Source organism: Danio rerio, chromosome 3 (assembly GCF_052040795.2).
Source record: "Danio rerio strain M-AB ecotype USA chromosome 3, GRCz13ab, whole genome shotgun sequence".
In the NCBI taxonomy this organism is placed as follows: domain Eukaryota; kingdom Metazoa; phylum Chordata; class Actinopteri; order Cypriniformes; family Danionidae; genus Danio; species Danio rerio.
In genome coordinates, this window is record NC_141023.1 from 14,972,533 (window position 1) to 14,986,507 (window position 13,975).

Genomic DNA, 13,975 nt, shown 5'->3' on the forward strand with positions numbered 1-13,975 from the left:
GAAGAATGTTAGAAATCCAGTAAACATTGACATCCATAGTAGGAAGAACAAATACTATGGAAGTCAGTTTTGAACAAGGGTGAGTAAATGATTATTTGCTGACCACAGTGGATATTTTGTTTTATAAACAATGGTTAAAATCTTCATTTCCAAGGTTTGTTAAACTGCCTGAATGACTTATGAAAATATATGAAGGGCCATTTCTGCCTCATTATTATTATTCTGAGTCACTATGATGAGATGCATTCTCATATCTCAGTGTGAAATTTTCATTATAAATAATAGATTAGGATAGTTTGAGACACTTTCTTGTAACTCCTATGACGTGGTTATTTGCCGTTATCTCTGAGTCATATATGACTTTTTTCAGTATGACTATGATTGTAAGAAAGTCTCATTTTGATAAACCAAGTCATATCCATTTATTATGAGAAACAATGTCATGTTGACAAAGTTTCTCTTAATAATGGATTAGGTTTCCATAATAAGAAATTATTACAAAATTTCCTCTTTATTATGAGAAACAATCTCAAGGTCTGTGGTTATTATTGAAATCCTATCCCTTATCATGAGAAGGTGACTCATTATTATGGGTAACTATTGTCAGAAACAAGCCATTGTTTCAAGAAAGCATCTTCTTCTCATGAAATGCCTATTATGATGGTGTTATTTGATCATGGATTGATTATTAGTTATTATTCTGCAAGTCATAATATTAGGAAATTATTACTAGCATTGCACAAATAATTATTACAAGGTAATCTCTTGCTAGGCTCTGGCTTTTTTAACTCACAAATAAACTTGTTTGACTATTTCTTCATTGATGGCACAGTTCCCAAAGGCATAATGATTTTTATACTGTACAAACTGTATATTTTCTGACTCTGAAAGTCATAGCTACAATAAATTATTAGCATGTCATAAGTTATTAGGAAAATGTTTCTCATTATCATGACCTACTACACAGTACAATGCTTGTGGTTTATTTACTCATAAATAAAGCTCTTTTATTCACATTTAGGTCTATAAATACAAGACTAAAACAACAAAAATGTTCTCAATGTTTACATTTTTATTTTAAAAATTTCGAAGCTTTTAGAGGGGTGGTAAACACTGTAAAGTATCTGTAATCTCTTTTATTACAGATTTATTTACTATTAATCATGCCCCAAATTTGACAAAGTAATATTGTTTTTTAAACAAAACAATGCTGAAATCAACATCCAACCACCAGTTACAGCACTTATAGACTAATACTGTAGCCCCTTTCACACAGTAATAACGGTAAATTACTGTATAAATTATTGTAACAACTTTACCAGTAAATTGTAAAAATGTGCAAAACTCCAAGTGTGTTTGCGGACTGCAAGATGGGGGCAGAACATGAAGGGGGTATCTTGTAGTAAGTTAGAGGCGTAACTCACAGTTTTCAAGATCCCACTGGTTGGGTTTAGGGTTGTGGTAGGTATAGACGTTAATAACTGTGATGCGCGTCAAGTATGAAAGCCTCCACAACTCTCGACTGTATGTTACTAACTGTGATGGTTGGGTTTAGCGTTGGGGAAGGTGTAGACATTAATAACTATGATGGTTGTCTTCAAGTTTGGTGAAGATGTAGACGTTAATAACTGATGGTTGGGTTTAGCATTGGGGAAGGTGTAGACATTTATTAGGATGGTTGGGTTTAGGGTTGTGGTAGGTATAGACGTTAACCAGTTAAACTCTGCTGTTATTTTGGGATTTCCGACTGGATTTTTTCTACCCAGATTTAAAAGCTTCCCAAATCCACATGCAGAGGTGTAAATGCAAAAATTTAATATCATTTTAAAGAAAACTTTACATTTTTTGCATTTTCCCTTTGCATTTTCATAAAACACTATTGAAAGCGTTTAAAATAACTGTATATGTTGTCTGTGTTATAATAAACGGCAAAAAAAAAGAAAAAAAAGAGGTGCTTTTTGTATTTTTTTTATAAACTTAAATTTGAAAGTGTACCTTGGTCTAGCTTGCTGTAATTAATTTTGGTGGTTCCTGCACATGTCTGTATCATAGGAAAAAAAAACATGTCTCTACCATAATCTATGCAAAAGTTATTGTATTCCAACTGATGAGAGGTGCTGTACAAGCCACAGGGAGCGATCATTGTTTTCATATTTCACTATTCTTTTGTTTGATCAAACATAATTCACTGTGTTTGGACCACGTCAGACATATAAAAGGATTACTTATGCATAACACCTCAAAAACAGAGGAGAAATGGCAGATGACAGATGACAGCTGTCTGTGCTATCTGGGGCTGCTTAGTGATCATGAATGTATTGTTTTCTCTTCTGCGCCATGGAAACACTGCGATTCATTCAACAACTGTTTGATATGTGAATATAATTCATTAAAAAGAACGCTAGAACCGTATGAGCACCGGCAAGAGCTTTCATTTGAGCTATAACTTGTACATGTGTCATATGAAAAATATGAAAATGAACCAATGTAAAATACACAGCTTGGGTCTCCAAAATACTGTGTATTTAATAACTGTGATGGTTGGGTTTAGCGTTGGGGAAGGTGTAGACATTAATAACTATCATAGTTGGGTTTAAGTTTGGTGAAGATGTAGACGTTAATAACTGTGATGGTTGGGTTTAGCGTAGGGGAAGGTGTAGACATTTATAATGATGGTTGGGTTTAGGGTTGTGGTAGATATAGACGTTAATAACTGTGATGGTTGGGTTTAGGTGTGGATTGGGTGTAGATGTTAATAACAGATGTACAGCGCCATTTTCCTGACAACATAATTTTACGCTTCTAACGTATTACAAGTTATGCCCCTAATGCTCCGCCCATCCTACAGTCCGCAGACAAACCCTACTCCACAATTCAGGCAATTTACTTAAAAATTTTACAACTACTCATTCAGAAAAATTGCCAAAAATTCCAGTACTTCTAAAAAGGGCCCCTTCACACAAGATCTCTTTCAATTTTCTGCAAAAGTCTGCACGTGTAAAACTAAATGGGGCATCAGTTTACTGGCAGAGATTTGTCGATTGTGTGGCACCCTTTCTAATGTCACATCTCAGTGTATTTAGTGCAGAATCACAGTTTACAATAGTCATGTCATCGTTTGCACCAGTGTAATCAAGACTGATGGTTTTTCCAGGCTGTAGGACTTGTATAAACCATATAAACAATGGCTAACATTACAAAACATTTCGGAAACCCACTACATACGATGTTGATTTTGATAAAACATTTAGTATAAAAGCACTCAACGGTTGCCCATGATGCGCATTAGCCAGAGTCCATGCTGACTGACAGTGGTTTTCACACAATCTTTCTTGTAATCTCTTTCATTCGCCTCTTCTTAGAGCTGCCAAAGATTAGCGCATTTCCTGCAGGAACAACACAAAGATAACATCTTGCTCTCCTCTTATTTTATCATTCAGGCATGGTAAATATTGTACTACAGCACATGTATTGTATATAAAAGATGATTAAAGTCAACATTTACCATGTTTCATCCGAAGGTGCTTTAGAAGGGCTGATGTGGTGTACTCTTTGCGACCGCGTGATATGACGGCCCTACACATAAGGCACACCGCTTTGCTACAGTCTCCCTCTTTTAGAGAGAAATACTTCCATACAGGGCTGGATTTGGCGATTGTCCTCTTTTGCATTTCACAGCATTTACTGTTACAGTGTTTTCTGTTGGTACAGAGTATGTTGTGATATGAAACGTGACCGGCATCATGAGATGAGCTGCTGTGCTGAGATAATCTCAGAGCAGCTTCACTGCTGTTGTACGTTGGCTGGTTTGGGTTTTGTTCTCTGTAGTGGTCCGAAGGGATTTCTGGACTGTGTGGCGACCAGCTCTGATATGCGTCTTCATTGCTTTCGATGGCGTCACCCGAACACAAGTTGGAGTTCATGAATTCTACTTTGATTTTCGATGGAAACTGGCAGTTTGTCATATCATCCTCGGTGGGATTTGTGTCATTGTGGTTGAGGCACATGTGTGAGCTCTCGTTGTTGTTAGCTTTAGATGGCAAAGCTACAGATTCCCGGTAAGTATCCGGAGAGTATTCTGGCTTTTCTGGTTTTATGAGCGCATGTTGTTCGCTGTGTGTCTGGCTTTGGTCCTGCTGGATCTCTTCAAAGGCCTCTGGCTCCTCATTCTGGTTGCAGATCCATCCGGGCTGCCTGGGGGAGACGGGCTGGTAAGATTGCACTGGAGCTTTTAAAAAAATAAAAATCATAAAAATGTGTTCATGTAAAGAAAGAAGAAAAAAAGGTATTCACATAAAGAGCAATATCTATAAACTTAGTTAGCCTCCACATTAATGCATATACCATTTAATTTAAGCATACTACAGGTTTATTATCAATACATATAAAGCTTCATAAATATATATTTTTTTAAAAGGTGAGGCATACGGTTTGTCAAACTGACTTAATGTAAATAAATGCCTCATTATTTTTGTTTTTATGCGAGTCACTATCATGAGATACCTTCTCATATCTCAATGTAAAATTTTCTAATCATAAATAATGACTTAATGATCATGCATTAGCTGATGACTGGATATTTCAATGCAATTAGAAAACAATTTAATTATCAGTTGCTGGTTGTATATATAGAATAAACTGCACAAAAGCACACACATCACTTTAAATGGGTGCTCAGCAAAAAGTGTAAAATATTCTATTAATAAAGGCGGCAACACCAAAGCTCCAAAAATAGCAATTTATTAAATTAAAAAGTTTGATGAAGAGCCGGTGTACTCGAAACATTCTCGTAATAATGATTCTCATATTAATGTGTTGTCTTGTTAAAATTAGATTTTATTTTTTCATAATAATAATAATAATAATAATAATAATGAGATATTTTCTCGTTATGAGGATCTTTTTTTAAATAATGACTTTGTCATAACGGGAAACAGACACTTTAAATAACGAGCAACTCTTGTTATTTCAACTTAATAATATTGAGAAAAGTTCTCATAATAATGACTTGTAATAATGGGATATTTTCTCATAATAATGACTAATAATAATGGCTTATTTTTAAAATGTCTATTATGAACTTTCTCATAATGTCATTTTCATGTATAATGACTTATTTTCTCATTATAAATGACTTATTTTCTTGTAATAATGAGAAATAACGAGAAAGTGTCTTGAAATAATGTATAGCTTACTTTCTTATAATAAATGATTTGTAATATTTATAATAATGAGAAAGTGTCTTGAAAAATCGAGAAGACTTATTATTTTCAGCTTCTCATAATGAAAAATTTTGTCGTAATATGACAAGGTTATTTATACAAGATGTCATATCAGACAAAACTGACTCACTCATGGACATTTATTTAAAGGGGAAGTTGCTCTAAAAATGTCAGTATTGCAATAACTTCAAATTTTGGAACAGTATATACAAATATAAACATACAGGAACAAAATATACAAAATATATGTAAAATATAGACAAAAAAGTCTTTTTTGGAAGCCTGTTACTGCAGTTAAAAATATATTTTGAGAGTCATATAAATTAGAAAAACTTTCTCATGATAAAAAAAGTACTTTTTCATAGCAATGAGATATTTTCTCATTATGATAACTTAATGTGCATATGCATCTTATATTATTCACCCATATTACTATGATTATTTATAATGTGTAGAAAGCATTATGGCCGTCTCCTATAGGGCATATTGTATATGGTGCAGAATTACGGAATAATGTCAATATATTTACTATGAACATATGAAGTTTATATCAACATATTGTAAACTCATTTGGCTATTTGAGTTCAGTTTCAGTGTAGCTGTTCAACCTCAGAATTTTCAAAAAATGTGACAAATGAACACAAAACTGAGTTATGTGGAAACACTTATCTATTTTTTATAACACAGAAAGACATTCGGAGAAAGACAACTGTCAAAGACAGTAAATAATGATCATGTAAACATATATGGACTATAACGGCAAATAAGCACAGTCACTGACTCGCTGTCTTTTTCCCACTCTCAATTCTGAAACTACGGCAATCATAGTATGATTAAGTGAATATATACGTATAGCTCGCTGTCTCTTTACCGCTCTCATTTCTGAAACTACAACGATCATAGTAATAATGGAGAGTAATACAAGGTGCTTATACACAACGCGCATGTGAGAAGTCAAAATGAAAAGGTCTCCAGATAAAAACACTTGTCTCGTTACATTTAAAATAGGGCTGTGCAAAAATATTGATATATCTAACTATCGCGATAATTCCTTTCGCGATAGTGTATCGATAGCCCAACCTGAAGTATCGATAAACAACCAAACAACCTCCTCCTCTGCTCCAGTAGATGCCGCTAACTATCAACAAAATGCTAAGCAGTACAGTATCAAAAGTAAGCAAGAGTGAGCGTGGTGGAAAATATAAAGGCGCCTCCAGCTTTTAGGGCTGACGTGTGGCTGTATATAACACTATACCAGGATATATGGAAATACACACAAAAAATGCCAATTGCAAGCTTTGCAAATCTCAAAAATTGGAATTTTAATTCGTCTGCTGACTTTATCAAGTTGTCAATATAATATGACACACATACTAATAAAACTATTGCATCGCAAAATATCTTGATATATTGTATCGTGACCCATGTATTTGGATATGTATCATATCGTGAGGCCCTTGCCAATTCACAGCCCTAATTTAAAATAGGAAATTGTAAAAGCAAGCGTTTTACATTTGCTTTTATTACTGACATTTTTAGAGCAGCTTCTAAACCCATGAGTGAGTCAATTCTGACATGACATCTTGTATAAATAACCTCATCATGTCAAAATTACCAGAAAATCTCTCATTATTTTGAGAAGCTGAAAATAATGAGAAAGCTTCTCCTTATTTCAAGACACTGTCTCGTTATTATTATGAGAAACTCATTATTATGAGAAAAGATTCTCATTATTACAAGAAAATGAGTCATTTATTATGAGAAGGCAAGCTTCTCCTTATTTTAAGACACTTTCTCATTATTATTATTATTATTATTAGTAGTAGTATTATTAGTAATTATAACGAGAAACGTTTCTCATTACTACATGAAGTCATGTATTATGATAATATAAGTCATTTATTATGAGAAAGTAAACCTAGTTATTTCTAATTATTACAAAAATAAGTTTATCATGAGAAAATAAGTCATTATACAAGAAAATCTCATTATTATGAGGTTTCTCATTATATTAAAAATGTTAAAAAATAAGTCATTGTTATGAGAACTTCTCAATAAATTGAAATAAATAACAAGAGAAGCTTGTTATTTAAAGAAAGTCTGCTTCTCGTTATGACGAAAAAGTCATTATTATGAAAAACATTGTAATTATAACAAGAAATCTCATTAACATAGTCATTATTGCGAGTTTCTCATTATTATGATAAGCTGAAAATAATGACAAAAGCTTGTTATTTTAAGACACTCAATATTATTACAAGCAAGCCATTATTATCACAAACAATTCTCATTATTGCAAGAAAATAAGTCATTTATTATGAGAAGGTAAGGTTCTCTCTATTTCAAGACACTTTCTCATTATTAGTAATTATTACAAGAAACGTTTCTCATTATTACATGAAGTCATGTATTATGAGAATATAAGCCATTTTTTATAAGAAAATAAGTCCTTATTAGGCCCACACAGAAGCTGCGCACGCAGATATCTGCAGATTTTTAGCCCATAATTTATTGTTTATTTACTTGTGTGAAGGTGTGCAAATTTAAATTTATTCAGTTTTAAAGTTAATTTCAGTAATATTATTGACTAATATGAAAATATTCATATAATTTATTTACAATACAGTTTGTAAAGTAATATTTTTAATATATAGAAGACTTGCTTTGTTTACCAAATAAAGTGGATCTAATTGGATTTGCATTGTAAACATTAAATACGAGTTAAAAAGGTATTACTTTTTAGTTCTTATATTAAGGTTTTAGCTATGATACTCCCAAATTCATTCCACATAAATCTGCAGATTTTTAACAAAATTCTGTGCAGAAATAGCAAACAAATGACCGCAGATTCCGTCTGGCCCTAGTCATAAGGCGAGAAAATCTCATGTTATCTCATATTATGAGAAGGTTTCTCATTATAATGAAAATGTTTTTAAAAATAAGTCATTATTATGCAAACTTTTCTCAATATTAAGTTGAAATAAGTAACAAGAGATGCTCGTTATTTTAAAAAGTTCCTTATTATAACGAGAAAATATCTCATTGTTATTAGAAAATCATTACGAGAAAAAGAATTCTAATCATAACAAGAAATCTCGTTAATATGAGAAAATCATTATTATAAGAAAGTTTCTAATTAGGATAACTTATAACAGGAAAGAAAAAAAGTTTCTCATTATTATAACTTCCAAATTTTATTTTATAGTGGAAAATGCCCTCCATAGTTCAAGAAAAGCACGTATAAACAATTAACAACCTCAGAGCTCTGGATTAGAAATCTGTTTTTAAATGTTTAGCACATAATGTTCTGTTGCACGGGCACACACACAAGCACACTTATATAAAGTGAAAGCATATATTTAGTAAGAGACAAGTAGTCACAATTTAAGCCTCAACTAGCATATAAAAGACCAAAATGCTCAACTAGATTATTTTTTAAATTGGATACTTTAACTTAAGTTAGCGCTATTTTAAGAGTAACGTTAATGTTTATACACAAATAATAATGAGACCAAAACATGTCCACACACACACACCAGTTTTAAACACAATTTAACAACATCCACCCATCATGATATTGTGTATGTATTATTTAATGATCATCATACCAGCTATACTCGCGTGTTCGGCGGCGACGCGCCCGGAATCTCGAAGCATTTTCTTCAGCCGCTCGTTCTCGCTCTTGACGCGCTCCGTTTCCTCCTCGAACTCGCGGACCGTTTTGCCCACAGTGAAGATGATCTCCTTTACAGCCGCCATCAATCGCTCGGTCATGAAGGAGTTCAGGCGGTCCAATTTAGTCATTCTAATGCCTTATTTAACTCGTTCCAGCCAGACGACAAATAGACAAGGCGAGTAGCGAAATCAACACAAGAGGCGAGCTCGTGTAGTTCCCCCTTTAAAATCAAACCACCAACAACACAACACATCAGGCTCATTTACTCAATGGAGCATCTCTAGCGCCGCTCGCAGGACAGGAGGAGACCGTGCTGTGCAATAGTTTCTCGAGTTTACAACCTATTCTTTCTGCTTTTCCCTAGAGGATGTCCTAGACACGCATACAGTAGCTTCTTATCGCCTAGTGTGCTTTTTAAAGTAATTGTAAATAACTCGTGGAAAGGAGCAGTAAAGCAACAACAGGATCTTCGTCATTCTTCATAGTCTAATTCCACGCTAATTGCATGTTTTTGTATGAGATCATATCTTATTAGAATTATTGTGACAAAACTTGCTGACATTTCAGCTTTACCATTACAGGAATAAATCACATTTTAAAAATGTAATATGAATTTTAAAATGAATAAAAGAGTAATATTTTCAATTATTTAACATTATTGTTTTTACTGTATTTTGATCCATTAAATGCATAAAAGACTAAATGCCAGATTGTGTAATTATAAACACCAGGGACTCAACTTTGGATTGAAACAGACCTCCTTATGCTGAGTATCATGCACACACAAAAAGACAAATAAAGACCAACAGACTTAAAGTTTTGTGTTTAATCCAAACCTAGTGTCATCCTCAGTTGTTAAACAGAATATGATCTGAACTATAGACAAAATTATCAACTTGGTTAAATTATATTTACAAATCAAATAAAACAATTATGTGGTAACCTTTAAAACAACACTAAGATGTAAACAAGAATTTCCAACAGTCTGTGTCAGAGTCATTGATTTTTCCATGTCCTGCGTCCGCTTCCCAGTGAAACTCTACTGCCTCTGTGTCTGAAACAAAAGCATCTTCAGTTAGGAAAAACAAAAAAGGGAAGATAATATTTTTTTTTATTTTGCATGACAGCAAGTTTAGGAAAGCCTGTTTCCCCATTTAGTAAAAAAAATCTAAAGAAACTTTCTCGTAACATTAACTTTCTCATAATGATTAACTATTTTCTCATATTAATGACAAACTTTCTTATAACATTAGCTTACTTTCACATAGAGATATTTTCTCATAATGAGAATGAGGAACTTTCTCGTGGCAATGACTTGCTTCCTCATAATAATGAAATATTTTCTCATAATGATATATTATCTCAAATTAATAATAAAAACTCTCATAACAATGACTTGCTTTCTCATAATGAGAATGAGGAACTTTCTTGTAGCAAATTTGCTTTCTCATAATGAAATATTCTCTCAAAGATTTGCTTTCTCATAATAAAGACTCTCATAACAATGACTTGCTTTCTCATAATGAGATACTTTCCCATTATAATCAGAAACTCTCATAACAATGACTTGCTTTCTCATGAGATATTTTCACATAATCAAACTTTCTCCTAACATTTACCTGCTTTCTCATTATTAGAAATTATCATAATAACTAAAAAAACTCACATAACATTGACCTGCCTTCTCATAATGAGATATTTTCTCATAATCAGAAACTCTCATAACATCGACTTTCTTATAATGAGATATTTTCTCATAACATTGACTTGCTTTGTCATAATAATGAACTATTTTCTCATATTAATGACAAACTTTCTCATATCATTCACTTACGATTTTGAGAGAATATCTCATTGAGAGCTTCTCATAACATTGACTTGCTTTCTCAAAACAATGAGAAACTTTATCATAATAATCAGAAACTTTCGCGTAACATTGACTTGCTTTCTCAAAATGAGATTTTCTCATCAGAACCTCTCATAACATTGACTTACTTTCTCATAATGAGATATTTTCTCGCAATAATCAGAAACTCTCTCATAACATTGACTTTCTCATGAGATATTTTCTCATAATCAGAAACTTTCTCGTAGCGCTGTGTTCATCCCAGACGCGGAAGAAGCGTCAAGCATGAGTACTTTACATGTTAAGTCAATGAAGAGATGCAAATCAGGCACGTGCACACATAGGGCTCAACCTGTGCAGTGCACATGCCCTTTTTAGTCTTGGATAGAAAGTGCCCTTCAAAAATGATCTGAGGTGCCCCATGCATCGATAATCACTTTCTCATAGCATTAACATGCGTTCACATAAATATTTTCTTATAAGGAGAAACTTTCCCATAACAATGACTTGCTTTCTCATAATAATGAAATATTTTCTCGTAATAATGAGAAATTTTCTCGTAACATCAACTGGCTTATAATAATGAGATATTTTCTCATAATTCTTATTTAAAGGAAGTCATTATGAGAAGTTTTCATTATTATGAGATACTTTGACAATGTAAGTCATTATCACTTGCAAAAAATATCTATATTTTTACTTAATGGCAGAAACGGACTTCCATGGCTTTACCTTGCTCTGTAGTCTGTAGTGTCTGAATGTTTACCCCAGTGTCATCATTAACAGCATCTGCTAACCTCTCAGGAATTATTGCTGTAGGCTGTCGATAAATAAAAGTTAATTGCGATTCTCTTATCCAAATTAAGCTCCTTTGTTAAAATCTCTACCTCCAGGTTCATTTCCTCCTCCACTGATGTCTCTCCACCAGGAATTCTTCTCTTTGCCCTTTTCAGTTTTTCTTGGTCTGAGCTAGATGGTACGTCCCCTTTGACAACAAAAATAAGCGCAGTTCACACCGACTTTAATGGATCAAAATGTAAAATACAAATAGACTAGCCAGCCAAAGTATTTGTTGAATAAATTCACCATGGTATGCAAATATGTGCTTTAAAAGACGATACTTCTGGATAAAGCCCACATTACAGTGATGGCACCAGAATGGCCTCTCACCTGAGTGGAAATCCCAAAAAAAAGGGGGCTCGTATGAGAATGAGCATAAATAATGATCCTGCCTCTTATCCTGTGGATAGCTTGCTTTAGTTTTCTTCATTTTCCACTGACCTGTATGGGTGTATTCATGTCTGCGCAGCGTGTACGGACTGCTGAAAGCTGCCTTACAGTGCTGGCAGACATGTACTTTTGAGTTGGCCATCTCTCCTTCACCCAGCAAGCCATCATTCGGGATTTGTGACTATACAAAAGAGAAAAAAAAAATATTATTAATTTTTAAAAATAAAATTATTGCTGATCTTTGTTAATTATTTTTTCAATCATAACATTTTGCAGGCTGAGATACTATTAAACCCCTAGAGGTAAACGTGAAAAAAATAAATAAAGGCTGCATTCAAAAGCTTAGGCAGCTGACTTATAAGGTGGTGATTTTAGAGGCAGCATTTGTGCTAAGAGGACCTATAAAACTAATTTCTGAGACAGCATAATGATTTAATCATGTACAACTAAATAGAGAGAGAGTTTTGGTGATTACTAAAGCAATATTTGCCTACAACTATACTAACCTGCTAACTAGTACTGCCATCAAAAGTGGAAAACGTTGATCAAAATCATACAGTTGAGGTCTAAATTATTAGCCCTCCTGTGAAATTTGTTTTCTCTTTAAATATTTCCCAAGTGATGTTTACCAAAGCAAGGTATTTCACAGGTATTTATTTGCACAGTATGTCCTTTTTTGTTAAAGAAACTCTTATATTAGTTAGGCTGGAATAAAAGCAGTTTTTACATTTTAAAGATGAATATTATTACCCTACTTATAATTTTCTTTCCCCAATTGGCTCCAGAACAAACCACTGGTTATCCAATAACTTGCTAGTTAAATTAATTAACCTAGTTAAGCCTTTAAATTGTATTTTAGGGTGTACTCACACTAAGCTATCCAAGCCGTGGCAGGGCAAGTTAGACCCCCATTTCCAGATTCGTTTGACGTGTCCAGGCGCGGTTCAAATGGCTGGCCCTGGCCTGGTTGGAAAAGGTGGTCTGAAGCGCAGTTCGGTTAGGCTTTTGCATGGTTCACTTTTAATGTGAGTGCAAAGCGTGCCTGAGTGTGAAACTGAAGCCAAACTGTAACCTTTAAGGGACTGTTGTGTGATACACCATTGTGTATAGACAGCATTAATTTGTGTTTTGTCATTAATGTATCTATTTATTTATGTATATACTGTAAAAGTAATTTATTATCACTACTAATGACTGGGTTTGAAACAAAATAACATCAACAGTTGAAAAAGCATGCGCTGTGGGTTACCATGACGATACTTGTTGTGTTTACTTCAGATGCTACTAAGCTGCTCCTGAGGAAAGACACTGAAGTTTTCTTGTGATTTTGTTTCTCCTGATAATTCAGGTATGTTTCAGAAAAAAAGTCAATATGTTTATTAAAATTCATGTAAAAACATGCGAGTACACATTTCCTATGTGTTTTTTTTTAAGTGAATAGCTTATTTACAGTTGTTAATTGAGAGGAGTGATTCAGATGAAAGTACCAGTAAAATGACAGTTGGGCTAAGTTTATAACTGACTTCCCAGTAAATGATATGTATTTTATTCAGTATGTGATAATTGAACAGAAAGTGACTTATTATTTATATATATTAGTTTTATATTTGTTAATTTATAAAGTTTATGAGAGTAGAGGGTAACATTGGTAATTGGTGTCAAGTGTAACTGTTACAATTTACATGATACAAATAACAGACGCATGAATGTTCAGTGAGTTTAGTAGTCTTATGTTAAATGGTTATATACAGAGGTATTTACAAAGAAAGAAAAATGAAATAGATGATTGACAGGATTTAAAGTGTAATCTGTGTGCTACTGATAAATATACAGAAGGTATAATATTTATATGTGTTAATGAGAGTACAGAGTGTATAAGTATTCGAATACTTCATTGTTGTAAAAAAAAAGAGAACAAAACTGTATGTTTGATAAGATGAAACATGATTTGTGAGAATACGTTTGCTATACTATGACTGTTAATAAACAGATGCTACTAAG

At 33.2% G+C, this 13,975-nt stretch overlaps 4 protein-coding genes across 14 annotated transcripts in view; 1 reads left to right on the forward strand and 3 right to left on the reverse strand.

Annotated features, from left to right (window-relative positions):
- The window catches only part of doc2a (double C2-like domains, alpha), a 206,381-nt gene that overhangs the window by 139,851 nt on the left and 52,555 nt on the right, over positions 1–13,975 (forward strand). The window lies entirely within an intron of this gene.
- mvp (major vault protein) overlaps positions 1–13,975 on the reverse strand; it is a 238,613-nt gene that overhangs the window by 127,412 nt on the left and 97,226 nt on the right. The window lies entirely within an intron of this gene.
- si:dkey-93n13.2 lies at positions 1,053–9,093 on the reverse strand. The gene is made up of 3 exons (XM_087244106.1): positions 8,831–9,093; positions 3,506–4,228; positions 1,053–3,386 (listed from the first exon to the last, which is right to left on the reverse strand). Exons 1-3 carry the CDS (start codon positions 9,024–9,026, stop codon positions 3,319–3,321), a joined length of 987 nt encoding a protein of 328 aa, XP_087100232.1. The 5' UTR covers positions 9,027–9,093; the 3' UTR covers positions 1,053–3,318.
- zgc:66474 overlaps positions 9,710–13,975 on the reverse strand; it is a 31,577-nt gene continuing 27,311 nt past the window's right edge. For 3 of the 9 annotated variants that reach the window (XM_087242227.1, XM_087242224.1, XM_087242231.1), the window contains 5 exons: positions 12,026–12,155; positions 11,831–11,914; positions 11,632–11,729; positions 11,477–11,564; positions 9,710–9,952 (listed from right to left, as the gene is read on the reverse strand). In XM_087242227.1, coding sequence (XP_087098353.1) covers positions 9,855–9,952; positions 11,477–11,564; positions 11,632–11,729; positions 11,831–11,914; positions 12,026–12,155 — 498 coding nt within the window. In that variant the 3' untranslated portion in view covers positions 9,710–9,854. Of the gene's footprint in view, positions 9,953–11,476; positions 11,565–11,631; positions 11,730–11,830; positions 12,156–13,975 lie in introns of all 9 variants that reach the window. The other 6 variants (XM_087242228.1, XM_087242225.1, XM_087242232.1 and 3 more) reach the window with 2 other exon arrangements.

Bases quoted from the DNA above. Each gene is read 5' to 3' on its own strand.
- si:dkey-93n13.2 (XM_087244106.1), bottom strand. From the start codon at position 9,026: ATGACTAAATTGGACCGCCTGAACTCCTTCATGACCGAGCGATTGATG. The intron at 4,229-8,830 runs GTATGATGATCA...TTTTTTTAAAAG, and splicing joins CGAACACGCGAGTATAGCTG to CTCCAGTGCAATCTTACCAG. The intron at 3,387-3,505 runs GTAAATGTTGAC...TTGTTCCTGCAG, and splicing joins GCACCTTCGGATGAAACATG to GAAATGCGCTAATCTTTGGC.